Source organism: Citrus sinensis, chromosome 8, assembly GCF_022201045.2.
Source record: "Citrus sinensis cultivar Valencia sweet orange chromosome 8, DVS_A1.0, whole genome shotgun sequence".
Taxonomy (NCBI): domain Eukaryota; kingdom Viridiplantae; phylum Streptophyta; class Magnoliopsida; order Sapindales; family Rutaceae; genus Citrus; species Citrus sinensis.
The window spans coordinates 839,921-865,355 of NC_068563.1; the positions used below are offsets into that span (position 1 = coordinate 839,921).

Sequence of the window (25,435 nt, forward strand, 5' to 3'; positions counted from 1 at the left end):
TATATATATATATATATATATATATATATATATATATATTCTAGATGAAATATACTCCATGCGCCATAAAATATTTTACAACAACAATAGTCATTTAATTGGTATTCTAGCTTGTATAACCAATCACAAGTCACATAAAACAATCTTTGCTTCCTTCAATTTACGCCAAAAAGTGCGGTTTGTTCTAAAATTTGTTGCAATCTACAACTAACCTCTGCAGTTTTTAAATGGACACCTAAACTTGCATGGTCTTAAAAATACATATCAAAATTTTTCGTTAATAAATTATACCCATTTCAATGGAGATTAAGACATCAATGTTCATCAAAATTTTTGTACTCCGTAACATTCATCAAGAAGATAATGTGAGTGAACAGTATCTTTTGATCAAACCTAAAGGGTCTGAGGGTCAATCTCCCTTGTTGAAAACAGCATAAGAAGTAAAAGATAAAAATAAAACGTGGTAGATCAATTCATAGAGTGCAAGAAACACAAAATCCATATTAATTATTACTAAGATTTTCTAATTGGCTTGTACAATATAAATGCAATAATAAGCAAAACCCAGAGAGTCTCTTAATTAGTACTTCTCTTTGTCTCTGCCCTCCAAAATCTCTGAAACTTGTCCAAACATAAAACCCGCACAATCTCTCTCTCTCTCTTTCTCTTTAATCATAATCATCAGCAGTAAAGATGGCGACCAGTGTCGCGTGGCAGCCGCAAGAACAAGGGTTTAATGAGATCTGTCGCTTGTTAGAGCAGCAGATATCGCCATCTTCAACTGCTGACAAGTCTCAGATTTGGCAGCAGCTTCAGCAGTACTCTCAGTTTCCTGATTTCAATAACTACCTTGCTTTCATTCTTGCTCGTGCTGAGGTATTATCCGTTCCCTAAATTTCAGTTCTTTCGCTTGATGGATGGTACAAATTATTACTTTTTAGTGGAAAGTTTAAATTTTTACCTTAATTATTGATTTTAGGTTTGATTGGGCTTCTGGGTTCTTGGGATATGGTTGTTTACTGGAGTATTTTGAATTATTTTGTTTGGAGAGTGTGTTGATGTATATTTTTTTTTTCTTTTTAATTGGGTTTTTTGTTCTTTTTTTTTCCCTCATTGATAGTGGGTTTGGGTGGATTTCTTATTAGGGTTTAATCAGCAGTAAAGTTGGTTTCGATTTGAAGTCACTCACTTAAGGTTCCTTTTATGAACTTGTAGAATGTTTAATTTACTTCAATCTTATGATAATGATCAACTTTTGGAATACTTTTACATGCAAATTGACTTTCAGAAAATACATTTTTCTTTAAATTTTATTTTCTTCTTCTCCATTCTTTTTATGGTTGCAAATTTCAGTGTTTTGCTTGCTGTTTTGTAAGAGTTTATAAATACAAGGAAGCCTGATTCGACAAAGGACATCAATAGCTTCTCGGTGATGATGAGATTTTAAAGCTTGGGTTTAATTATTGGTCATTATACTTTTGTGCGAACATTAAACAGGGTAAATCGGTGGAGATTAGACAAGCTGCTGGTTTGCTGCTGAAAAACAACCTTAGAACAGCTTACAAATCCATGTCTCCTTCAAACCAACAGTACATAAAATCAGAGTTGTTGCCTTGTTTAGGAGCAGCAGATAGACACATCAGATCAACTGTTGGGACAATTGTTAGTGTTGTTGTTCAACTTGGGGGAATTGCAGGATGGCTGGAGCTGTTGCAAGCTCTTGTAACTTGCTTGGACAGTAATGACATAAATCATATGGAAGGTGCTATGGATGCATTGTCTAAGGTATATTTTATCCTAGAATTAATGAATCTTTCTGCTGTTAGTTTTCTGATTTATACTGATGCATTCAATGAAGCTTTAGCTGCTCCAACTTGAACTTTTGGGTTTAGTTGTCGGACGTTACTGTCTGTCTATGAAATACAATTCTCTTTTCGCATTCAGTACGCTTCTAGTTGTTATTTTCGAACATATTTTGAGTGCGGATTTATGAGTTGGTGATGGTGAGAGTAATTTACGTAGTCATGATTCAATTTAACACAGATTTGTGAAGATATCCCCCAAGTGTTGGATTCAGACGTACCTGGGTTGGCTGAATGTCCCATCAACATCTTCCTTCCTCGGTTATTGCAGGTGACTTAACTGTTTTAATTTACACCAGAATTCCATAACGATGCCTGCTCTTTTATTTATTTGTTTACTTATTCATATTCTGGTTTTCTCAATGATCAGTTTTTCCAGTCACCACATACCTCACTAAGAAAGCTGTCCTTGGGTTCTGTAAATCAATTCATCATGCTAATGCCTTCTGTGAGTATACTTAGATTGTTTGCTTTCTTATTTACCTTAGGATGTTATTCTTGTCCTTTGGGTTGACAATGAATATTATGTTTTATTCCATGCAGGCGTTATTTGTATCCATGGATCAATACCTTCAGGGTTTATTTCTTCTTTCTAATGACCCCTCTGCAGAAGTGCGGAAATTGGTAAGCATTCTGTTTGTTCATTTGTATATAAATGATTTTTAATTGTAGGTATTATTGTGGCACCAAGTTGCAAACATGCTAAAAGTAATCTCTCTGTACTTTTAGTAATGTGCTTTCTGGTGCTGCACTGTGTCTGATGGTAAAACGTTGATTATTTATTATTTTCATGAGCATGTGAAATCGGTATCTTCTGAATTATATATATTGACCTTAGTATGGTGCTTAAGGTGTGGCTGTCATTTGACTATGTTCTTGTCGGATATTTGAGATCTCTCTTTTCAACATGACACCTCCTTTGAGTTTTTTTTTTTGGGTTGTCGTTTTATGGTCTAGCAGCAGATTTTTGACTGTTAAATTGCTGAGAAGCTTTGCTGAGGTCTTATATGCATACTTTCTACCTCTACAGGTATGTGCAGCATTTAACCTGCTAATTGAAGTCCGACCATCTTTCTTGGAGGTGGGTTTCTTGCTTGTCTCAATTTACTGTCAAATTATTGATCTATATCTGTATTCTTTTTAGGTCTTAATTTGTGTTTTTGTTGCATGCTTTCTTCTCTTCTTCAAATCTTGTTCCTGTCTGATCAAAGAGTTTTAATTTCCATACGATAACTTTTCGCCATGTGTGTTTTTGTTTTCTTTTGTCATTTTCCTCCCTATGCCACCCTTCTCCTTTCTGTTGTTGCTGATGGATTTTGCACTATTGCAGCCACATCTGAGGAATTTATTTGAATACATGTTGCAAGTGAACAAGGACACTGATGATGATGTGGCTCTTGAAGCTTGCGAATTCTGGTAATCATCTGCTTTGTGAATAAATCTAAATCTCTTTACTGACATTCAATTGTAGGCTCATCGGAACATTAAAGATTAGTGCACTGCAATATATCATTCTTTTATTAATTGTGGTTGTATGTTGAATTCTAGGTTTGTAGTGTAGAATAATCGAGCAGAATATGAAGTACACACCGTGCTTGTGTCTAATGTTATTTCCTGAAAGCACTTTATGCACTGTAAATATGCTTGCAGCCTGTTTCAGTAGTCATTAAACCCTGGTGATAGTTTGGCATTGTTCTTCTTGGGGAATAAGGGATTGTATGCAATGTTTATTTGCTCATTTATCTGTTTATAGTCATCTCATTACTTTATATTTGTATGATACAAAAAATGGTTGAGTGTAAATAATTCACTGGAGAGGCAAGCAGTCTTTCGTATTATGACCTTCAGATCCAGCACTCTTTTTCTGATTGCTAGACATATGCCACAACACTGTATTAATGTTTACCTTTTCTTTTCTCGGTAATTTTTTTTTTGCTTTAATGTTTGCGTTTCATTGATGATTATTTCTGGCAGGCATTCATACTTCGAGGCTCAGTTACCACATGAGAACCTAAAAGAATTCTTGCCACGTTTAGTTCCGGTTAGCTAATGATTTGTTTAGCCTTTCCTTCTCTTCTCATTAAATTTTTCAAGATCCATTTGAATGTGTTTCATAAATCTCCAAAAAATTTGTAGGTTCTTCTGTCAAATATGATATATGCTGATGATGATGAGTCACTTGTTGAGGCTGAGGTTAGATTTTCTGTGTCTAAGTTGTGTTGGTTGATTCTGAATGATATAATTTTTATCTAATGCATCAGTAATTTGTTTCTGCAGGAGGATGAGTCTCTCCCAGATCGAGATCAGGTTTGGACTTTTCTGTTTTTCATTCACTTATTTTATATTTTGTTGAAGCTATATTATCTTATTTGATGTGTTTATTGAGTTTGAGATTGTCTTCCCGCCATGACTGTTTGCCACCACAGGATCTAAAACCTCGTTTTCATTCTTCACGGTTGCATGGGTCGGAGAACCCAGAAGATGATGTAAGTTACTGTGTCATACAACATCTTTAGGAATTTTAAACTGTTTGGTTTATTAATGTTATTTGGTTAATGTAGCTAATTATGATGTGGTTTATTTTTATTTTCTTGAAGCTATGATGTGGTTTTTTTACTATTAAAAAGATGAGATCATTAAGTTTATTTATGATTATCTTTTTGCAGGATGATGATATCGTTAATGTATGGAATCTACGGAAGTGCAGTGCAGCGGCTCTAGATGTCCTCTCAAATGTTTTTGGGGATGAGATTCTTCCAACTTTGATGCCTGTTATTCAGGTTACATAAACATATTTTACACTCTGAAAAACTACAGTTTCAAAAATTTTAATTTTCTTGCTTGTTTCATTATTTCTGTCCTTGTAAGGGATGATACCTCAATTGGATCCATGTAAAAAAGGGCGGACGCAGCTGGCCTATTAATTTATTATAAATGCACATCTGCGGTTGCTTTTGGAATATGTGATACTCAAATAGTCAATCTCTACAAAACTTGCTTTTATGGCCAAATGCAAAAGTAGTAGTCTTTGGTGCTAGTTTGAATTTTTGGTGGTTGTGTGGTTTATAGATTAAAAGTGATACCAATAGGAAACCAGTAGTAGTCTATGACCTGTAAATCCTTGGTTGGGGAGTTTTGTCATAGAATTTTATCTTATTATTTAAAATTCTTTGTAAGCCATTCGCTTTTCATGTTCTCAGTTCTAAAGAATTTTTGCAGGCTAAGTTGTCTGCCAGTGGTGATGAAGCCTGGAAAGACAGGGAAGCTGCTGTTTTGGCTCTTGGTGCTATAGCTGAAGGTTGCATTAAAGGGCTTTATCCTCATCTATCTGAGGTAATCTTTGTTGAGTGATCTCCTTTGGCTCAAATTGTGGATCAGATTCCAAATGAGTGTAGAATAGTGGATGCAAATATGATGATATATTTATTCTCTAGGTTTGGTTATGCTTTTTCTGATTCTCAACGTTAAATGATTTACGCGTGCAGATTGTGGCATTTCTTATCCCTCTTTTAGATGATAAGTTTCCTTTGATACGAAGTATTTCTTGTTGGACCCTTTCTCGATTCAGCAAATTTATTGTGCAGGTATATTTCTAAATAATGACATTGAAAATGGACAGGAAACTTTTTTTTTCTTTTTTCTTTTTTCTTTTTCTGTAACAAAATATAGAATATACAGTAATATTACTAGGATGAAAGAACCTGTCATTATTGCTGAAGTATTAAGGAAGGCAAGGTCATACTTTTTATAATTGTACTCCAGCTTACTTGATTATTCCTCTATAGATGCTGAATTGCAAACCAGGAGAGTCGTGCATGGAAGAATATTTATTTTTGGTTACTTCCTACGGTTGACTAACTTTTCTTTTTCATCCACACTAGGACATCGGCCACCAGAATGGTCGTGAACAATTTGAGAAGGTCCTTATGGGCCTTTTAAAGAGAATACTGGATACCAACAAGCGGGTGCAAGAGGCTGCTTGTTCTGCGTTTGCGACACTTGAAGAGGTTCTTTCCATAGCTGTAGTTTAATGGTTTCATTTTTAGGTTTAGGACTTGGAGATATCAATGGTTGATTTAATTTGCAGGAGGCTGCAGAAGAGTTAGCACCACGTTTAGAAATAATCTTACAGCACCTTATGATGGCTTTTGGAAAATATCAGGTCATTTGCTGCTATATTTCGTATATGAAGTTCCTTTTTGAAGTTGCAATAGTTAGATGTGATGCCAGTTGATTACCTTATAGGTTCACACTGTTTTTTACTTCTTTTTCATAATTTTTTTTTTTTTCCTGAGAAATTTTAAAATCTCTTTTGTATGCATATCATTATATTCAGAGACGGAACCTCAGAATTGTATATGATGCTATTGGAACTCTGGCTGATGCTGTTGGATTCGAACTAAACCAGGTATTGTTGTCATGCTAAGAACATCCACTTATGCTTCTGTCTTGTCTTTTGCTTTTGTATTCTTTTCTTCAGTAATTTATATGGGTTTAAAGTTGTACCAAAATTTATTTCATATTGCATTGTATAGAAATATGTGGCAAATAACTATCTTGATGATATGCAGCCTGTTTATCTTGATATTTTGATGCCACCTTTAATTGCAAAGTGGCAGCAGCTTCCAAATTCAGATAAAGATCTCTTTCCACTGCTTGAGTGTTTTACATCCATAGCACAGGTGTGGATTAATATTTTGACATTATCTATTTTCCTTGTTTTCTATTTTTAAGATTTTAGTTACAATCTTAAGATAGGGAAAAAAAAAAATTATACAAGGGGTTTGGGAAAATTTTTTAGCTCCTTACCTCCCCTTATGTGACCAGCCAAATAAAGCTGCTTAAAAACCACTTGACCATGCCCCTGGGGGCTAAGATAGATATTTTCATTTTCTATATATTCTGATCACTGAAGTGGATGAGTAACAGGTGTTAGGTATAGAATAATGATGTGAAAGGCATTTATCCAGCATATGAAATAATGTTCAAAATCAAGGAACTTGGAGATACAATGCCATCAGGGATTCTGTTTGCAGTATCTAGCTCTGCAGAATAAATTTTGATTAGCAGCATATAGGAACATTGACTTATATTAGCGAAAATGCATGTTTTTGTTAGACTTTTATGATTTTGACAAGTTGTAACATTTAATATTGGAACTAGTGCAAACCAAGGAATAATAAAGGCTTATTTACTTCTTTCAGGCATTGGGCGCTGGATTCACTCAATTTGCTCAGCCTGTATTCCAGAGGTGCATAAATATCATCCAGACCCAACAACTGGCAAAGGTTTCAATTGATTGATCTGTAGATATTTAATATATATTGTTTGAAGTTTCTTTTTGTACTGTTACTTCGTTTCATTTGCTTTCCTGATTTCATGATATTACTCACATCTTTTCAAAGGCATATTTTGCTCAGTTTTTCAGATACATTACCTGGAATATCTATTGCAGGTTGATTCTGTTGCAGCTGGAGCTCAGTATGATAAAGAGTTTGTTGTATGCTGTCTCGATCTGCTTTCTGGACTTGCGGAGGGTCTTGGTAGTGGGATCGAGAGTTTGGTAATTTCCCTTTTTCCAAATTTGACTTGGAAAAGTCCTAAAAGAAAATGTATTTTAACTAATAAAAGATATTTTTGAGTCTTAATTCCTCGTACTTGGTGGTTGTTACTCCCCATTACTTTCCATTAAGAAAAATTAATATTTTCTCTGAAGGTTGCTCTCTGACATGAAGAATTTAACATTTACACCAATGAAAGGAAATGTTTGTTGAGAATTTCAACTTCTAGCGAGTTTTGGTTTCCCGTGGAAGGAATGCTATGTACAGTGAATTTGAATGCCTGCTCTTCCTCTTATATGGTTTTCTCCACAGGTTGCACAAAGTAATTTGAGGGATATGCTTCTGCAATGTTGCATGGATGATGCTTCGGATGTCCGACAAAGTGCCTTTGCCCTTCTTGGGGACCTTGCAAGAGTAAGTTCAAAAGATTCCTGCCAGGCTATGAAGTTTAGTGCCTGGACTATAAACTAAGTCTCCGCCCCCATGAGCTGCTAATGAGATGTGAAAACTTATAACTACTTTCATGTTTATACTTGTAACATTCAATTTAATACACTGGCGGCCACTTGAAAGCATTTATTTCTCTTGGTTAAAAAGTTTTGATTTGTTTATCTGATGCCTGATGTTTGTCAATGCTTTTGATAATTTCAATTAGGTATGTCCTGTTCATTTGCAAGCTCGGTTGTCTGATTTTCTTGATATTGCAGCCAAGCAACTGGTAAGTGAAACTATCTTTTGATTTGAAGCTTTATATTTGGCTATGTATACATTTACATGATATGCTCCGTGCAGAACACTCCTAAGCTGAAAGAAACTGTGTCAGTTGCAAATAATGCTTGTTGGGCTATTGGAGAATTAGCTGTTAAGGTATGAAAAGCTCTTGATGGTGCTGCTTCATCATGCTAGATTAAACAGTTTTCTGTTTGACTGTTTAATCGGAGGTGGCTAGAATTCAAATTAAGTACAACGGGAAACTTGTTTAGCTCTGTACTTGTTGTAACTGATTTGAGCCTACCACAAGATTAAACTCAATCACTTTGCAATTATGTTTTATACTTCTTATTTCAGGCTCGTCAAGAAATTTCTCCAATTGTTATGACAGTTGTCTTGTGCTTGGTCCCAATCCTTAAACACTCTGAGGTGATCATTTCTCGAAACTTTCTTAGCTTTTGTTGCTGTGTGTTTACGTTATCTTAGTGTATGTGATTTCTATGAAACATCAATTCATTCTAAGCAGGAGTTGAACAAGTCACTCATAGAAAATAGTGCAATTACACTTGGAAGGCTTGCGTGGGTTTGCCCAGAACTTGTGTCGCCCCACATGGAACATTTCATGCAACCTTGGTGCATTGCTTTGTCTATGTAAGTATTCATTTACCTGTGTCTAATCATTGACGAATGGTTGCTTGACATATGGAGACCTATAGTTTCACCTGGGATTGCTTATTGCAAGGACTGAGACATATTCCTCATTTTTTGTTTCTCTGCATAGACTCCACATTTGATATCACGGGCCTTTATGCCTATAGTTTTTTACTAGCACTTTGCTTGTTATGGCAGGATCCGTGATGATACTGAAAAGGAGGATGCATTCCGAGGTCTTTGTGCAATGGTATGCGATTGCTTCCATGATAATTACCATTGGGATTGGACCCTTTTCCCCTTGTGTATACTTGCATCAATAACTGAATCTGTGCTTGGATGTCCACAATTTGTTTTCTTTTTCAGGTAAAAGCGAATCCATCAGGGGCTCTAAGTTCACTTGTTTTCATGTGCAGAGCCATTGCTAGTTGGCATGTAAGGATAACATTGCATTTAATTTTACTAAGTGTTATTTTTTTTGGCTCTTTCTGGTTAAGTTAGCTTCTTTTTACAGGAAATAAGAAGTGAAGAGCTACATAATGAAGTTTGCCAGGTGTTGCATGGTTATAAACAGGTTAGTGATGCTTTTGTTTGGTGCTTATATATGTTTAAATAGTGAATTTTTCTTTGTTCGGGGCAAGAAATTTTCACCCATTCTCAGCCTGGTTCAATAAGAGAGTTGTCAATAATTAAAATTTGACAATGTTTCTGCAGATGCTTAGAAATGGAGCATGGGACCAGTGTATGTCTGCTTTGGAGCCCCCAGTGAAGGACAAGCTGTCAAAATATCAAGTGTAATAGTTCCCTGGTCTTTGGTGCTGACTTGTCTTCAGTATGTGATTCTTCAAATTTGTGCATCGGCAATGCTTCTGTCGGTTATTCTGCATTCCCTGATGATATCGGAGGTGTCATTCATTTAAGCATATATCAAAGTTTTGGCCAAAATTTTTTCAGGCATGACAGTATAGTCACCTTAATCATTAAAGCTTGAAGTTGCTATCCTCTCCAAACATTTATATATGCATCGGTCCTCCCCCGCAGCATTGGGTCTTAAGAAATGAAGCAACCTGAGGTTTGAATGTGGATATGTACAGGGTGCAGCTTTTCAAGCTTTTGGGAGTATTTATCTTAGCGTTTAGTGTTTCAAGGGTGACCAAAAGTATTAATTAAGGCTTTTGGTTCATGGTTTTTAAATGTCGGTCGAGTTTTCTTTTTCTTATTATTTCAGCTGATAGGCGACGGTTGGGTTTTCCACAGATTTTGTACAAGGGCTTTTAGCATCAATTTATTAATAGTTCATCGTGAGTTGTGTTAAATCTTGTAACTTCGATGTCTGAAACAATTAATTCTTTATGCATTCAACAATTGTGAATTTTGGGTTGTGGGGTCAATAAAATTGTTTTGAATCTTCTGAGTTTTCTTGAGCATGTTGAAAACGAAATTATTTGAATATATAGACCTTCGATTGCCTTGATTATTTGGAGGTTTGTACGCAAAGAGTTGAAGACATTGCAGACTATGAGAGGAGATTCAGCCCAGTAAATTTGGAACAACAAAACACTGATGCCATTCTCAAATGCTTCCATTTTTACCTTCCACCCCCCACAAATACAAATCCCCCTGGCCCCCGCGAACAATATACTAAAAATGTATGAAGAATGATAAAGTTTATGATAAAACTCATATACAAAAGCCTCCAATCTTTGAGTCGATTCTTAACAATGCGGTGTTTATGATAACTGTCCCAAGTAGCTCAGCTTCATCTTCATACATACGTCAATTTTCTGCTTCACTGATAAAACTCTTTAGGATCTTAGCTCATTCTGCTTACTAAGATCTGAGCAGTCAAAGTACAACCAAGATCATACATTGCGAACAGATGCTCATTTTATGGGGTTCTTCTAAGAAGTAAAGCCAGGATAAAGCTAAGGGCAGAGTCAACAGATGATAGTGCAACAATTAGCAATGCTACAAGAACAAGAGTGAGAGTAGCAGTCTTCAGCTGCATGAAATAAGTAAAACCTGGATTACTATCTCGATTTGCATTTACCTTAATCCAAACTTCAACAGATTGACACATGGTATATAAATTGACTCAAAAATATGCCATATACAACAGAATTGGACATGCATATTGATGCAGTAATCAGCTTATATATTGCTTAGGAATCATTAGTTCAAAACTACAACATGAACTTCAAAACAACCATACATACCGTGCTCTGAAAGCCTGGCCACTCTATGTGCTTGAGCTGACTAGGCTGCCCAACCAGAAATAGGAATAAAGATTTCAAAGCCCTAGAAAGGAGAAAACATTAATTAGTTGACACATACTACCTGTATCCTTTCTTCATGATCAACAAATGGATCCAATTCTTATGCAATTCACCAAATGGGAAACAGTATACTAATTATGAATCGACCACCAGACATCCAAAATATATTGAACGTGACTAGGAAAACAATAACCAAGCCTGCAGCAATGTTACCAGATGATGTCCTTGACGAGACTTAACCAAAAGGGCTCCTCAGGTATGTCATCATTATAAGTCAATTGGTTATAATCTCTCCCCACAGAATTAACACAATTGTTGCCCAAATGGTTTGCAAGAGGATAACGAAATCCTCCAAGAATCTACAAAGAACGAAATTCAAAATTCACTAATGAGAACTTAGACTCCACTCGAATACAGAATTCATGACCATAAAAGCAAGAAAATTAAAAATTACCCTTTCAACGGGTTGAATGGCACTGTAATCAATGAATCTTATCCTATTACATCTCCCAGCTTCAATAGGTAGTTTTGTACGCTGACTAGAATGAATCAAACCTATTGACATGGAGAAGCAAATTATGCAACATTTCAATACAATAAAATTACAAATCGTAACAAATAAACCAGAAAAAGTCAGATAAAGAGAGAACCTGGACAATTAGCCAGCAACCCAGAAACCATAACCATAACCATTCTAGCGTCTACACCAACTCACTCAATTTCATCTACTGCAACATAATCAAAATATAAACTTCAGCATCTCTCATTAACTATTTCTCGTACATGACTCACTTAAAAGGGAATGAAAAAAGATGTTCATTTTTTAACCAATTTTGCAAGAAGAAAGCTCAATTCAATGATAAAAATAACTTTTTCAACTAGGTTTGCAGGAGTAGAGATGCCCAGATAGGCAAAAACGTTTTTTTTTTTGGTTTATTTACAATTTTGCTTTATGAAATCAGAGCATACCCAAAACTTCAACCTTGGATAAAGCAAAGTGTTTTTCGTTATATTCAATTATGGGAAAACATCAAACAAAAACGCACCGTTTAACTCACTGACGAAGTCGTTGGAGATGGCCGCCGGCTGTTTGCCTCTGAAGGAGCGCGAACGGCGGGAGGAATTTGAGAATAAATACTATTGGCATACCAATTTTAGAATTATGTCCTATTTGGACTAACGAAATCACGAAATTAACCCTTTTAAGTTATAGAACAAAACGCACAGGCAGCACAGGGTGGATTGAGCGTTAAACGACTTGTCGTTTAATTGTTGTGTACATTTCACCAAGGATTTATAATTGCTCCGTCATTTAACTTCAGACCTAGTTATCTAATCTTGGTACCTTTTCGTTCAATTTTTCTCTTATATTGTAGATTGCTACTTGCTAATCCCATTTGTTAACAAGAATTTGGTGGTGTGTGTTACAATAGTCAATTAAATCTTGAAAGATGGTATAAAAGATATAGGGTGTAAACTTCCCTTATATAAACCGTTTTCTTTCTTCGTAGGCTTGATCCCAGTTATTGGTTTTGCATGTTTGACCTTCTAAATGAACAAAACCGGCATCTCTTTAGCCGGCAAATTACATTAATTATTTTACATGAACACTAAATTGTCGCATAGAATGATATAACAATAAGGCTTCTGTTATATTTAATATATTTAGTTTCTATAATCATGTTAAAGCTGGTTTTGTTCTGAAAACACTCAAAGGCCAGAAAATAGCATTATGCATTGTTCTTTCAATGAGGAACACGTATATATTGCTGCGGTTGAAGGAACTGATTCTGTTTCTTTGCTGCAGCCAATGTTTCAATTCGTCTCCATTTCTCTTTCCTCTTCATCTCTTCTTGTCGAGCTGCGGATTCTCTGATTTCAGTGGCTTCCAGGCATTTGGAGTATAAATTTGGATCCATTTGTTCCAGCATTACTTTGACATTTTCTGTTAGTTGCTTCACACTCTTGCTCCAGTGCAACTTTAGGTTCTTCTCCATGCCTTCAACTATCACTGGGAATACATCTTCCAGCGAGGATGATACCATTCTCACAAACTGCTCATTGTTCCATACATACAGTGCTCTCTCAGCAACCTGAATTAGAAGCAATTGAGACAACAAATGATTAGAGATATGTTAAATTACTTTGAGAAAGCCATACAGAACAGAAGAAACTTTAGCATTTTTTGGTAACCTCTGAGTTGCAACTGTTCAAGCATTTTGTTATTTTGGTGCATAAAGGCAGAGCTAGCCTCCTATACTGAGCCGGGTCTATGCTGTCAACCAGTTCTTCAAGTTCTCCAATAAGCAAAACCTCCTTCCGGCAGTTGGTGACCGGCCAATACTTTAGAATCCCTCTAGCAACAAGCCCACCGAGTGCAGGCTCTTTCTGCACAAACTGAGAAACACAATAAGCCAGCTGCCTGTGATAAGCCTGCATTCCCTTAGACTTGTGCAAGGGAATCAGCACTCTTATTAGGAAGAGCTTGTGCTCTTCCTTGAGTGGAACTGTGAAACCATTAATGATACTTCCCCATATCTCAAGTAGCTCACCGATGCCACAGTGCTTCTCTGTCTCGAAATTATACTGCAAGAACACATCGTTCATTGCTTTCCTCATGAATGATCGGTAAAAGGTGAACTTGGCATATATCCGGTGATATATATTCTTCAAGCTGTCACGTTCTCTCAGGTCTTCGGATTGAAACAGGGAGAGGAGATTGGTCAGGAAACGATGATCAATATAATCACGAAGTGTCTTGGGATCCACGTGGAGGACAAGTCTAAGGAGAATATCATAAACAATCTGCAGGTGTGGCCATAAAGGTTGAGGACTGGAAAAGAGTTCTTCATCCTCAGGTAAATCCCCAGTGATGGGGGTACTTATCGGAGGAGGCAGTGGCCGGAAGAGATTTGCTGATATCATGGAAATGAGATGCGATAGAATATAATCGTCCAGTTGTTTTTTCGGTGACTTTGTGATGGAAAGCAGCTGCAAAAGCTTGAACCGCTTGAGGTCTTGCTGTTCAGGGGACTCTGAAGGATCAGTGAATGTGAAAATAGTGTTGCAGATAGAGATTGCAGAAAGGATTTCCTCTTTTTCGGAATCATAAGGAGATTGCAAGCCATTGTTATTAGGACTGGAGTGATTGCTGCCAGAGTTAGCCCTGGAATCTAGATCAAACAAGTACTGAAGAGTAGATGATTTCTTCTTTGAAGAGGCTACAGGAGAGCCTCTGACGCCACCCATTTTCTTTGTTCTATGAATGATGAAAAAAAGAGAGAGTGTTTCTGTGTTTTGTTTTATCTTTATTTCTTGTGGGTCATGAAAGAAAGGCCAAAAGGACAGCGGTGTTTTATAGACGAAAAGTGTTGTAATATCCGATATTGAGCTCCTATGAAATTTCTCCTCCCAAGTCATATAGAAATGTGACAAGTAAAATGACAATGTTATAACTAAGAGATCTTCTTTGTTCTTTCTCCTTACCTCGGTGGACGCCATGTGGATTTCACTGGGTTTAGTAAAATAATAATCTAAACAGCTTTCTGCAACTCAGATGGGGACATCAACAAAAGGACAACACTGATTGTCATATTCATCCAGTGCAACAGACAATCAGACATGTGCCTCACCACCCTATCAATCTATGCATTATGAAACTAGGGGCTCTCCATAATAGAGAAGAAGTTTTAAAATTCACAAACATAGCTTATATTGGCATAGGAAAATCGCAAATATGACATTCAAAATTTAGAACAGAAAAAAAGTTCAAGCAGTCATGATTCATTGTGTTGGGGATCGGCAGATGCAGAAAGGATATCTGGAAGATCTGAACTCATAGAGAATCTGAACCATTGCCTTTTCTCAGCATAAGTCATACAAGGCTGAATGAAAAACCCAATCAAAACAGCAATGACGCTAATAGCCATGACTTTAGGAGAAGCAAGTGCTAAAACCACTAAAATCAACAGAGTTGGAGGAATGCATAAAAAAATTGCTCCCACAGTTCCTAGAGGTACCTTATATGGACGAATAGCTTCCGGGTACTGCATTCGTAGTTTCACGAATGCTATGAATTCCATGATCATTGCAAAACAGTATAAAAAGTTCTCTGCTGCTACAATCTCTTGGAAGCTCAACCATGAGAGCAATATCACCCCAGAAGCAGAGAATAAGATCCCTACTAGTGGGGTTCCATACTGAGACCGCCTGGCAAAGATTTCAGGAAGCATTCCACGTTCTGCCATTCCCAAAAGTTGGAAAGAGTCGCTGCTCATTTCAGCTATAAACATTCCCATGTTTGACACAGCAGAAGCCCCTTGGATCCAAGTTCTCAACCATACACCTCCAATCAATTTAGCAATAACTGAGAAATACCCATCAGACCACAGCTCCCGATGAACAGGAGCTGCTCCTGTGCCAATCAAAAGAGGGAAAAAGTACGCGAAAACAACCAGTATCAGTGCATAGAAGAGTGCTCTCGGGAGAGTTTTTCCTGGGTCTTCCACTTCTCCAACAAGCGTGCTAATTGAATCCCAATAGTTCAAATTCCAAAAAAGAGTGTTCAAGTACAAACCCCAGTTCACATTCTTCAAATCAACCATACACCATCTCCAAGGCTTCAGCCTAGGAATTGCAATAAGTCCCATCAACGCAAAAGGAACAAGCGAAAACACTCCTAATACTATAGCAACCCAGCCAACAATAGTTAAACCTCTATAGTTCATATAAGTAAGAGCCGTAGTCAAAAGCAACACTGCTACAATTCTCGGAAAACCTCCTTCTAAAGCCGGGATTGCGGATTTAAGATAATCAAGAAACAAAACCGGATACAATGCATTATCGATAACCCCACTCAGCCATTTCATCCAACCTTGTTGGAAACCCCAATGAGGACCTAAAGCTGACGCAACCCAAACAACATATCCACCATTTTCAGGAAACATAGTACCCATTTCAGCAGTAATCAGGGCCTCCGGAATGCTCCATATAAACGGAAAAAACAGGAATCCGATGAGGGCTAACAAGGGACCTGCTGCCATGACACTATCCTCAACACCAAAGGGTCCACCAGAAACCTCATAAAAGATGAGAAAAACTAGAGGTATAACTGAAACCTTTTGAAACCTCTCTAGCTTGGGTGATGAATCTTCACCTAATTGTACATAATGAACATTGTTGGACTCCATCAATGGAACAAACTTTTGTCTATCTCGTTAATAGATTTCTCTTCTTCTGCATGCAACATCAGATAATTAATAAACGTAGATTTAGACAAACGCGACAATTCTTCTCATGTTAAAGATTAAGAAAAATGAAGCCGCCCATCGAATAACATTCATAACAGACATAGTGTCACAAAAGCATATATAAGACAATCTAATTAGTTTCACTAATAGAATAAAAACTTATTTAGACCCAGAAAAGATAAATGCACCTGAAACGTTGTTAATGTCGGTATGAGTTTGATGACATTTCATGTCATGTCTCAGTCAATGAAACAGGAGGCATAGATGATGAACAAGTGAGAAGTGAGAAGCTTCGTTTAGTTGTCATGTAATGTTTACGTGTCGAGTGTTGACGCATGAGTAGCCATCTACGCGTCCTCTTCAAATGCAACGTGTCACTGTATTAGATGTCACGTGGTCACGTCGGGCTTTGGCAATTTTATTCTATAAAATGCCAGAAAGGAATTGCATTACCAAAATTTCAGAAGAAAAAGTCAAATGCTTTCAACGAGGAGTTACTTATTATTATGGGGATTCATTGCCGGATAAATGTAAATTTTTATTTCTCGTGGAAAAAGTTCGAAATTACGGTTTCATTTATATTTTTCACTCTCCGTCGTGTATGTTACTTATCTATCAATTTTGACTAAATTAGGACAATTTTTTTATTAGTATTATTTAACTCAATAAATTATGGGAACTTATTAGCAAACTTTTTTTTTTTTACCTAAAATTTACTTAGCAAATTAGTTTCTTCACCTCTTCGGGTAGAAAACATACCATATGAGCAGATATTGAAACGTTTGTTTAGATATATTAAAAATAGATATAATTAAACAATTACATGTATGAATCTATGAGAAGATGAATCTCTCTCATAAAAAGAAATATATTTATGAAAATTAATTAATAAAATTAGGTGCTTTATATGTATACTCCCAATAATCACATATGCTCGTTTATGTTTACGTATAAAACTTGCATACTTCATAGTTGATATACAATTAAAATGGATATAGAGTAGTAGAGATAGATATGACATATCATACAAACTTAATTTGCATTCGATACCATCACTCTTTAGAATATTATTTTCTAATATTTAAACTCTATAGTTATCGAGAATGTTAATATATTTGGGGCCCGTTTTGAATTATTATGGGAGGCTCAAAAGTAATTTTGAAATGTAAAAAAACTAATTTTACTACTTAGTAATTTTTTTTAAAAATAACTTTGGTAAAATCATTCCATTCTAGAGCAGATTTTGAAAAGATGAGAATGACTAACTTTTCAAAATATGATTTTAAGAATCAGTTTTATACTTAATACAATTCCATATATATCCTCATATATATCATAAAAATTCAAAATTATTCTTGTTAATAAAAAATAAAATCATTAACTTTAAATAGATTATTATTCTTATTACAATTACATTGAGATAACAAAATAAAAAATAAAATTGATGATATAAAAATTTATTTTAGTTATCGATTATTACATAGACACAATAAAAATATATTTTATATACATTTTTATAAATTTTCAAATAAGTGTTATTCGATATTATGTCCAATTTAATCATTTACATTTCAAATAAGTGTTATTCGATATTATGTCCAATTTAATCATTTACATTCGTACAATAATTTAACAATAAGATTTACCAATACATCTAATTACTTTTAAAACTCACAGCACTTTTAAAAATAAATTTTACCAAATATTTAATTGACTATCATCACAACTGATTATTTCTACAATAGCTAATACTAATTATTTTAAAAGGTACAACATTACCAAACTTGTTCTTAATATCAATTTATAATAATTAACATCTTGCGTAATTGGTGGGTTTAATTTCAATCTTATAACTCACCAAATTTGACTTCTAACCAAGATATTTGTGTCGACCTTCTATTTTGGACAACCATATTCAGATTTCCATTTTTTTTCTTAACTCATATGGTTATTTTTTTTTAATAAATGAGAAAAAATTTATTATTAAGGAAAAAAAGAAAGAAAAATTACAAGTAACAAAAAGATACATAGATAAACCCAAGCATCTTCTAAAAAGTTCTTCTAAAAAGAAAACTGGTGGATAATCCCACCAGGTGAAAGAAATATATGATAATCTCAAGTTTGTCAAAAAATCAACAACTGAATTCCGCTATCTGTATATATGAGAACACCTAAATTCCATCTTCTTTAGTAAATAAAAACAATAGATTCATTTATTGCGAAGAAGATAAGGAAGCTTATAATCTTAATTAGTGAGGCACGAGGGCGCTGTAGAAGAGTCACTCTCTAACCATAACCAGCGCCAACCATTATAGAAGGCAACCTCAGGATAACAGCAAAAGATTAAAAAGAATGATAATGTTCTCCTTATGCCATATGTTAATTGTGTTGTGTGATAAAATGCAAAAGATTGAAAAGAATGATAATGTTCTCCTTATGCAAGATGTTAATTGTGCCGTGTGATTCATAAAATTAAGATTCAGACAAAAAAGCTACTCAACTCACTTAAGAAAGTCAGCAAATTTGCACACAACCATTGGTTTTTTTTTTTTTTTAATACTGTTATACAGGTATTATAATTAATATTTACAAACAGATTCTACAATTGAGACATTATTCGTGGCATGTACTCCTCTGAAGTATTGTAGTTATTACAATTAATATTTACAAATAGATTCTACAATTGGAACCTTATTCGTGGCATGTACTCCTCTGAAGCGCTGCTTAAATTCTTCAAACCCTCTTAAATATTCGAGAGCTGTCCACTCTTCTCACATTTCGTGAGAAATAGACTGACTGAAAATATGAGTGGATAGACTGATTCCACTCAATTATTTAATAATTAAAGGAGGATTGTAAATAATCCCAATAAATATTTGTATGAAAGCTCGAATCCTTCAAAATTATAAGTGAAAGGACTCTCACACTGGACCAAAAGCCTATTGGTACAACCATTGGTTCTTTAATTACAATAATTACAACTCCCTCCTAACTACAAAATCTATCTCACTAAACACACACTCACTCCAACTTAAAAAAAAAAAACAACCTAAGAATCAATGACAAATCTGTGTAAACTATTCACTCTCAAAACCTCCAAAAATATAAATATCAAACACTCCCTTCTTAAAAGAAAAAAAAAATCCATTTTTTTCATTCTTTATTAAGAATTAAACTTCCGTTTAGTTTTCTTTTGTCTCCTTCATTAGCTCGCAAAAACCTATCTACCATATTCATGGATGAACATATCGTTAAGGCTCCAAACACGAACACAACGCAAAAGCTAAACACAAGTTTAGACCACGATTTGTCTTTAAGCACTTGTGCTTTTTTCTTAAGCAGCAACGGTTTATCACACGATGATGATGATGATGATGATGATGACGACAATCAGTTTGAGATATGTGACATAGCGACGATAACTGTAGAATCAGTAAGCTACACAAGCCTGAAGGACTTGTTGCCGTTGTCACCGTCGTCGGCGGCGGCGATCACGTCACCGACGAACAACTCGAGCTGGCACGAGATCCCCATCAAGAACCCACTTGTAAAACAAGCTGCTCTGGCTTACTTGCAGCCTATGTCCAGCCCCCCGGAGGTTGGCGGTAGCAGAGGGTTTTTTGGTAAATTCAAAGACACCGTGTGTTGCTGCTGTCAATGTGAGTGCTTTGGGTGGATACACGATGTCGTTTTGAGGAGTTTGAGAGATGAAGATGATAAGAAAGTCGACTGAAACTTTAGAGATCTTTTATTGTTTTTTGTTTGGAAGTTTTGGTTTTGACCCGTGGATATTGGGTCAATTTGTAAATATTGACTCTTTTTTTGTTTTCACTTTTCACTTACGTGTTTTTCTTTTTAAATTTTGTTTTATTCTATTCTTTTTAGTCGGTGACGCGTAAGTAGACAGACAAAATTATTGAATACAGACAGCCATTCTTTTCTCACTATAATTTTTTAACAGCTCTGTGGTTAATTTGTTTATAATTTCACCACAGTAATTGGCTTTAGGTGAATTGTTAGCTCAAGTTCTCTTTAATTTACCATGGTAAGATCTCTTCTCTATTAAGACAGAAAGAGTTATGATCCCTATAAAGGATTTATGTTTCTTTTGTAAACATTTACAAGTGCCGGATATATATTGGATGTATTAGGGATATACTTTCAAATTATACTCTTCTTTTTCATGGGTAAGCCTTGGTCTAATTTCTTTTTTCTTAGGCACCGATTTTTAAAGGGTTATTATCATTTCACTACTTTAAAATTTGTCAAATATTAAATGACTATAATAAGTATTGTTTTCTATCATTTTTCTATTATATCTTTATAAAAATATCATTTTACTACTTTTTCGTTATAACCGTTAGTTGACTAGTTAGTTGACTAACAAAATACTAATTTCACCCTTCATGATTAAAAAAAAAACTTGAAACTTATTTACAAAATAAATTTGTAATATATTTATTAAAATGGATATAAAATACCAACATAATTCTTTTTGATGGAATTATGATATATGGATTACAAATTTATCTTATTATTATTTTTTTAATCATGAAGGGTAAAATTGATATTTTGTTAGTCAACTAACGGGTTAACTAACGGTTGTAACGAAAAAAATAGTAAAATGATATTTGTTGTAACAGAAAAATAGTAAAAGATATTTTTATAAAGATATAATAGGAAAATAATAGGAGACAAGACTTGTTGTAGTCATTTAATATTTGACAATTTTTGAAGTAGTAAAATGATAATAACCCATTTTAAAATTATATTTTGCACGCTTGTAGACTATGCTGTGTATAATGATGTGATGAGATAGTCTCATTTGAGATTTTCATTTTAATACAATAAAACTTCGATAAATCGATAATATTAGGATCGTGTAAAATTTATTAAATATTAGAATATCAATAAATTGATGAATTATTAATTTATGAACAAATTCTTTCCATTTGTAAAATATGATCACGTGTATAGTATTTATTATGTTTTGTTTGAATAAGAATTAATTTTCTTACATTGATAGTAATTAAACTATTGTAGAGTTTTTTTTTTCTATATTAAAGATGACATATGGAACCCATCTTACGTTTGTTGCAAAACAACAAGGTAAATTAAAATTTTACATTAGAAATGAGATTTAATTTCAAAACAATTTCAAGAAGCAGCAAATAACACTAAAAACATATTTTACAAATGTCACACGACATATCACATTAATTTAATTTCAAATTAGGTAATTATTAATTTATTTGGTAAGTGAATGCTATAGAAAATATGATTTTTTTTAAAATTATCTTATAAATTTTTCGAATTATCAATTTACTACTTTGATCCTAAGTTGGGACTAGTAAAAACTATTATTTAATCGAGATTATCAATTTATCAAATATTAATTTATAGAGATTCTATTATATAATCATTATTATTTATTATGATATTAATGTTACTAATTTAACATTTTTCAATATCAATATCATCAAATTTGAACAATGGGATTCTTAAAAATCATAGTTATGCAGTTCTTCGCTATGCCAAGGGAAGGGTAAGGATGCTGTTTCACGATGTTCGCATATTCTGATATTTATTGCTTTGCAGCTTAAAATGGTTGATCCCAAAAACACATTCTGATAGCCTGTGCGTTTACGCGCCTCAATGCAGTTGCTGAAATTGAATTGCAGATTCTCGACCTATTTATCAACTCATTTAACAAATAATAGTTAGCTTTATTATAATTTTAATGGGTGAGGGTGATGAGCTGATAATGCAAGTCATGAAGGAAACTTCAGCAGAGTTTCAATGAAGCTTAGGTGTCAGTTTAAGACCATAGTTCCCATTGACAATCTTATCTTCCTTTCAAAAGGTGATTATGGTTAATTTAGTTGGTGAACTTTCATTTTCATTGGCAAAACTTTCTGTTTTTTCAATATTTGATTGGTTCCCTCTTATCTTTTATATGCATCTCATCGGCTTCCAGATCCTCCACATGCTTCAATTGATTCTAGATAAATAAAATTCGAAAATGCATACATAAATGGAGAGAGGAAGCTGGAAGAATTTTTAAATTCTATTGCTCCTTAAATGAAGTAACATATGATTTGAGTGATGTATATACATAGTTGGTATTCTATTTTCTCTCTTTTTCCTTTTGTCCGAAAGATTCTGTTCTAAGTTTAACATAAATGCAGTCACCAATAATCTCCACATGAGCAGCAGCCATTTCTGAAGTGGTGAAAACATTTAGGATCTCTAACTATTAGCTCTCTTTTAGTGATTTCTGAAATCTTCTTCACGGCACTGTGGCAATCTTCACATATTCTGGTGTTGTTTCTAACAAGAACTGGGTTCCCAACACTTGTCGAAATCAAACCGAAAGAAATAGCTAGTCTTACACTGTGATGCTGTGGTGATTTTGCTCTATTTTTCATCAAATGTGCCGGGCTGAACTTAGAAACATTATGAATATAAAAATCTTCCCCTATCTTCCTTAAGAGAATATCCAAGACATTATAAATCAAGTAAGTTTTGCTGTGGGACCTGTCTTGATTGATGAACCTGTGAGTTTCACCATTTTTCTCGAACATGCTACAGCCAGTTGTTTTCTTCAGCCCTTCTTTCTCCATAATAGCTTTAATCTGCTCTACATCTTCCCACCTCCCAGCTTCAGCATACATATTAGAAAGCAAGACATAACAGCCTGTATTATCTTGTGCTGAGGATAAAACATGCCTTGCTGCAAATTCAGCTGAGACTATGTCATTATTTTTTCTGCTGGCAGTCAGTAAGGCACCCCATATCCTGGCTGTTGGGGCTGATGGCATTTCTTCGATGAAACGTTTGGCTTGGTCGAGGTTCCCAATACGACCAAGAAGATCTATTATACAACCATAGTGCTCAATTCCAGGAACGATACCATAATCCTTTCTCATTGAATCAAAGTAATTCCATCCTTCATCCACCATGCCAGAAATACTGCAAGATGATAACAGGGATACAAAAGTACTCTCATTGGGTTTTATGCCCTTTTCCCTCATCTCAGAAAACAACTGGATGGAGATTTTCCCCAAGCCATGAATTGCATAAGCCATAATGATCACATTCCATGAAACTACATCCTTACCCATTATGCCATAAAAAATTACTCTCGCAGTCTGGAGGTCCCCGCACTTTGCATACGTATAAACAATTGAATTTGAAATATAAATGTTTGAAACAAGCCCAAGTTTGGTGATAAGAGAATGGATCTGCATACTATCACTTAATGTGGCTATTTCAGCATAGGCAGGTAGGATGCTTGCAAATGTCATTGCATCTGGCTTTAAAGGTTCACTCCATAGGTCTTGAAAAAGTTCCATGGCTTCTCTGTTCTGCCCATTCCGTACATAAGCAGCAATCATGGCATTCCATGACACCAAGTTTTTCTCAATCATGCTTCCAAATAATTTTTCTGTCATTTTCAACGCCCCAGACCCTGCATACATGTCAATTAAAGCAGTTTCCAAAGCAACATTAGGGAGAAACCCTTTTCTAATGGCGTAGCCATGAATTGATTTACCCTCCAAGAGAGCTCCCAATTTCGTGCAAGAAGGGAGCAAGTTAATAATTGTAATACAATCTGGATTCAGATTATCATCCTCTAGCATCTTTCTCAAGCAAGAAAATGATTCAAGAAAATGAGCATTTACCACATACCCGCCTACCATAGCATTCCAAGCAACAATATTTCTAGGAAAAATCATATTAAATAATCTCTCAGCATAATCCACCACACCACATTTACCATACATATCAACAAGGGAAGTTTGAACCATAACATCCATTTCAAGCCCACTTTTGATCACTTGGCAATGAATTTCCTTACCAATTTTTAGACAACCCTCAATAGAAATTGCACCAAGAGCACTTATCAGACTAAACCTATCATATCTCAATCCACAATTTTGCATTTCTTTAAAGAAAACCAACGAGCTTACGCCATCACCAACTGAACAATACCCACCAATCATAGAATTCCAAGACACCGTGTCTCTGACAGGCATTTCATCAAACACTCTCTCGGCACACTCCACACACCCAAGCTTCATATACATAACAATAAGTGAATTACAGACATAAACATCCGAATTCAATCCACTCTTAAACAAACTCCCGTGAACTTTTTCTCCTTCACTCAAATACAATAACCCCGCGCATGCTTTAATCACAAACGGGTACGTAAAATAATCAGCTTTGAAACCTTCACACACCATTCTATGATGAAATTCTACAGCTTCTTGAAACAACCCATTATCAACAAATCCTCTTATCACAACATTCCAGATATAAGTATCTAAGTAGCTCATTTTGTCAAACAAGTAGCATGCACTTTCCATAGACCCTGAACTAACGAGCTCTTGTAGAGCTCGAGTCTTAGTAATATTTCGAGGTCCAATGGATTTTTTTGAAGTAATTGTTTGATTTTTGTGTATATGAGTTGATTTTGAGCTTCTTGCATTGGTTTCAAAACTAGGGGTTGGATTCGTTTCTGGGATTTTGAATTGCTTTTGTGAGGGGTTTCTGCGTGTGGGTGAGTTGGAGTTGAAGAAGTGACTGTGAATAGCTAGAGGTGCGGGTGTGGCCATCTTTGGGCGGTTTCAAGATTTCGAAAAATAGCCGTTAAAAATCATCGCATGAGGGTTTCTCTGCTTTGGCGGGGATCATCGGGTAACCGTTAAACTCTTAGTATTGTAGATTTGCTGGTTCGTGCTGATAAATGTTGCAGTGCACCTACTGGATCTTACCCGTCCAATTACTGTTGACTGTGACACCGGGCCGTCAGTTTTCATTTTTTATTAATTTATAAGGATCCGAATGAATATTATAATTTTGTAAAGCCATATACTGGCCAAAAACTTACTCATTTTGGGCCAAAATGTCTTTTCCTTTTTCTTTTTCAAATTATATGACACTATTGATTATATTACAACTTATATTATATATACAATCACACAATTATAAAGACAAGGTTATATTAAAGAAGAATTAAACCTTTATAATTGTTTTAGGGGATTTGAACACTTACTCTCACACATTGTGAGTGTTCTCCACTAAGTAAAAGGCTTATTAATGGCTAAAATCTTATTTTT

At 35.0% G+C, this 25,435-nt stretch overlaps 6 protein-coding genes across 8 annotated transcripts; 2 read left to right on the plus strand and 4 right to left on the minus strand.

Moving 5' to 3' along the window:
- The first annotated feature begins 482 nt into the window (after positions 1–482).
- Positions 483–10,203, plus strand: LOC102618840 (transportin-1). 3 transcript variants are annotated; one of them, XM_025101923.2, is made up of 30 exons: positions 483–876; positions 1,498–1,785; positions 2,044–2,133; positions 2,233–2,310; positions 2,406–2,486; positions 2,893–2,943; positions 3,193–3,278; positions 3,837–3,903; positions 3,999–4,055; positions 4,140–4,169; positions 4,289–4,348; positions 4,529–4,642; positions 5,082–5,195; positions 5,348–5,446; positions 5,744–5,869; positions 5,950–6,024; positions 6,199–6,270; positions 6,434–6,544; positions 7,067–7,150; positions 7,318–7,425; positions 7,736–7,837; positions 8,079–8,141; positions 8,216–8,290; positions 8,492–8,563; positions 8,661–8,785; positions 8,984–9,035; positions 9,152–9,220; positions 9,300–9,359; positions 9,500–9,579; positions 9,740–10,203. In XM_025101923.2, the coding sequence occupies exons 1-30, from the start codon at positions 694–696 to the stop codon at positions 9,774–9,776; spliced, it is 2,709 nt and encodes a 902-aa protein (XP_024957691.2). In that variant the 5' UTR covers positions 483–693; the 3' UTR covers positions 9,777–10,203. The 3 variants fall into 3 exon arrangements, with proteins under 3 accessions (XP_024957691.2, XP_006486702.2, XP_006486701.2); XM_006486639.4 differs by having other exon boundaries at positions 485–876; positions 9,500–9,617; XM_006486638.4 differs by having other exon boundaries at positions 486–876; positions 9,500–10,203.
- A 232-nt stretch (positions 10,204–10,435) lies between these two features.
- On the minus strand, positions 10,436–12,259 carry LOC102618553 (hypothetical protein). Its single transcript, XM_006486637.3, has 6 exons — positions 12,108–12,259; positions 11,712–11,789; positions 11,516–11,616; positions 11,275–11,420; positions 11,002–11,083; positions 10,436–10,787 (listed from the first exon to the last, which is right to left on the minus strand). Exons 2-6 carry the CDS (start codon positions 11,752–11,754, stop codon positions 10,674–10,676), a joined length of 486 nt encoding a protein of 161 aa, XP_006486700.1. The 5' UTR covers positions 11,755–11,789; positions 12,108–12,259; the 3' UTR covers positions 10,436–10,673.
- A 266-nt stretch (positions 12,260–12,525) lies between these two features.
- On the minus strand, positions 12,526–14,562 carry LOC102619334 (serine/threonine protein phosphatase 2A 57 kDa regulatory subunit B' alpha isoform-like). Its single transcript, XM_006486640.4, has 2 exons — positions 13,255–14,562; positions 12,526–13,154 (listed from the first exon to the last, which is right to left on the minus strand). Exons 1-2 carry the CDS (start codon positions 14,560–14,562, stop codon positions 12,807–12,809), a joined length of 1,656 nt encoding a protein of 551 aa, XP_006486703.1. The 3' UTR covers positions 12,526–12,806.
- A 194-nt stretch (positions 14,563–14,756) lies between these two features.
- Positions 14,757–16,490, minus strand: LOC102619624 (probable polyamine transporter At1g31830). The gene has a single exon (XM_006486641.4). It carries the CDS (start codon positions 16,248–16,250, stop codon positions 14,838–14,840), a length of 1,413 nt encoding a protein of 470 aa, XP_006486704.2. The 5' UTR covers positions 16,251–16,490; the 3' UTR covers positions 14,757–14,837.
- Positions 16,491–19,256: 2,766 nt separating this feature from the next.
- On the plus strand, positions 19,257–20,260 carry LOC102619920 (uncharacterized). Its single transcript, XM_006486642.4, has one exon. The coding sequence runs from the start codon at positions 19,546–19,548 to the stop codon at positions 20,041–20,043; it is 498 nt and encodes a 165-aa protein (XP_006486705.2). The 5' UTR covers positions 19,257–19,545; the 3' UTR covers positions 20,044–20,260.
- Positions 20,261–22,359: 2,099 nt separating this feature from the next.
- Positions 22,360–25,128, minus strand: LOC102620196 (pentatricopeptide repeat-containing protein At4g35130, chloroplastic). Its single transcript, XM_006486643.4, has one exon. It carries the CDS (start codon positions 24,929–24,931, stop codon positions 22,499–22,501), a length of 2,433 nt encoding a protein of 810 aa, XP_006486706.2. The 5' UTR covers positions 24,932–25,128; the 3' UTR covers positions 22,360–22,498.
- Between the last annotated feature and the right edge of the window lie 307 nt (positions 25,129–25,435).

Coding starts and splice junctions, on each gene's coding strand:
- LOC102619624 (XM_006486641.4), bottom strand. CDS start 16,250: ATGGAGTCCAACAATGTTCATTATGTACAATTAGGTGAAGATTCATCA.
- LOC102619920 (XM_006486642.4), top strand. CDS start 19,546: ATGGATGAACATATCGTTAAGGCTCCAAACACGAACACAACGCAAAAG.
- LOC102619334 (XM_006486640.4), bottom strand. CDS start 14,562: ATGGCGTCCACCGAGGTAAGGAGAAAGAACAAAGAAGATCTCTTAGTT. Junction 13,155..13,254: donor TGAACAGTTGCAACTCAGAG/GTTACCAAAAAA, acceptor CTTCTAATTCAG/GTTGCTGAGAGAGCACTGTA.
- LOC102618553 (XM_006486637.3), bottom strand. CDS start 11,754: ATGGTTATGGTTATGGTTTCTGGGTTGCTGGCTAATTGTCCAG. Junction 11,084..11,274: donor CTCGTCAAGGACATCATCTG/GTAACATTGCTG, acceptor TCTCCTTTCTAG/GGCTTTGAAATCTTTATTCC. Junction 10,788..11,001: donor GGCCAGGCTTTCAGAGCACG/GTATGTATGGTT, acceptor TATTTCATGCAG/CTGAAGACTGCTACTCTCAC.
- LOC102618840 (XM_025101923.2), top strand. CDS start 694: ATGGCGACCAGTGTCGCGTGGCAGCCGCAAGAACAAGGGTTTAATGAG. Junction 5,870..5,949: donor CGTTTGCGACACTTGAAGAG/GTTCTTTCCATA, acceptor TTTAATTTGCAG/GAGGCTGCAGAAGAGTTAGC. Junction 8,564..8,660: donor CAATCCTTAAACACTCTGAG/GTGATCATTTCT, acceptor CATTCTAAGCAG/GAGTTGAACAAGTCACTCAT.
- LOC102620196 (XM_006486643.4), bottom strand. CDS start 24,931: ATGGCCACACCCGCACCTCTAGCTATTCACAGTCACTTCTTCAACTCC.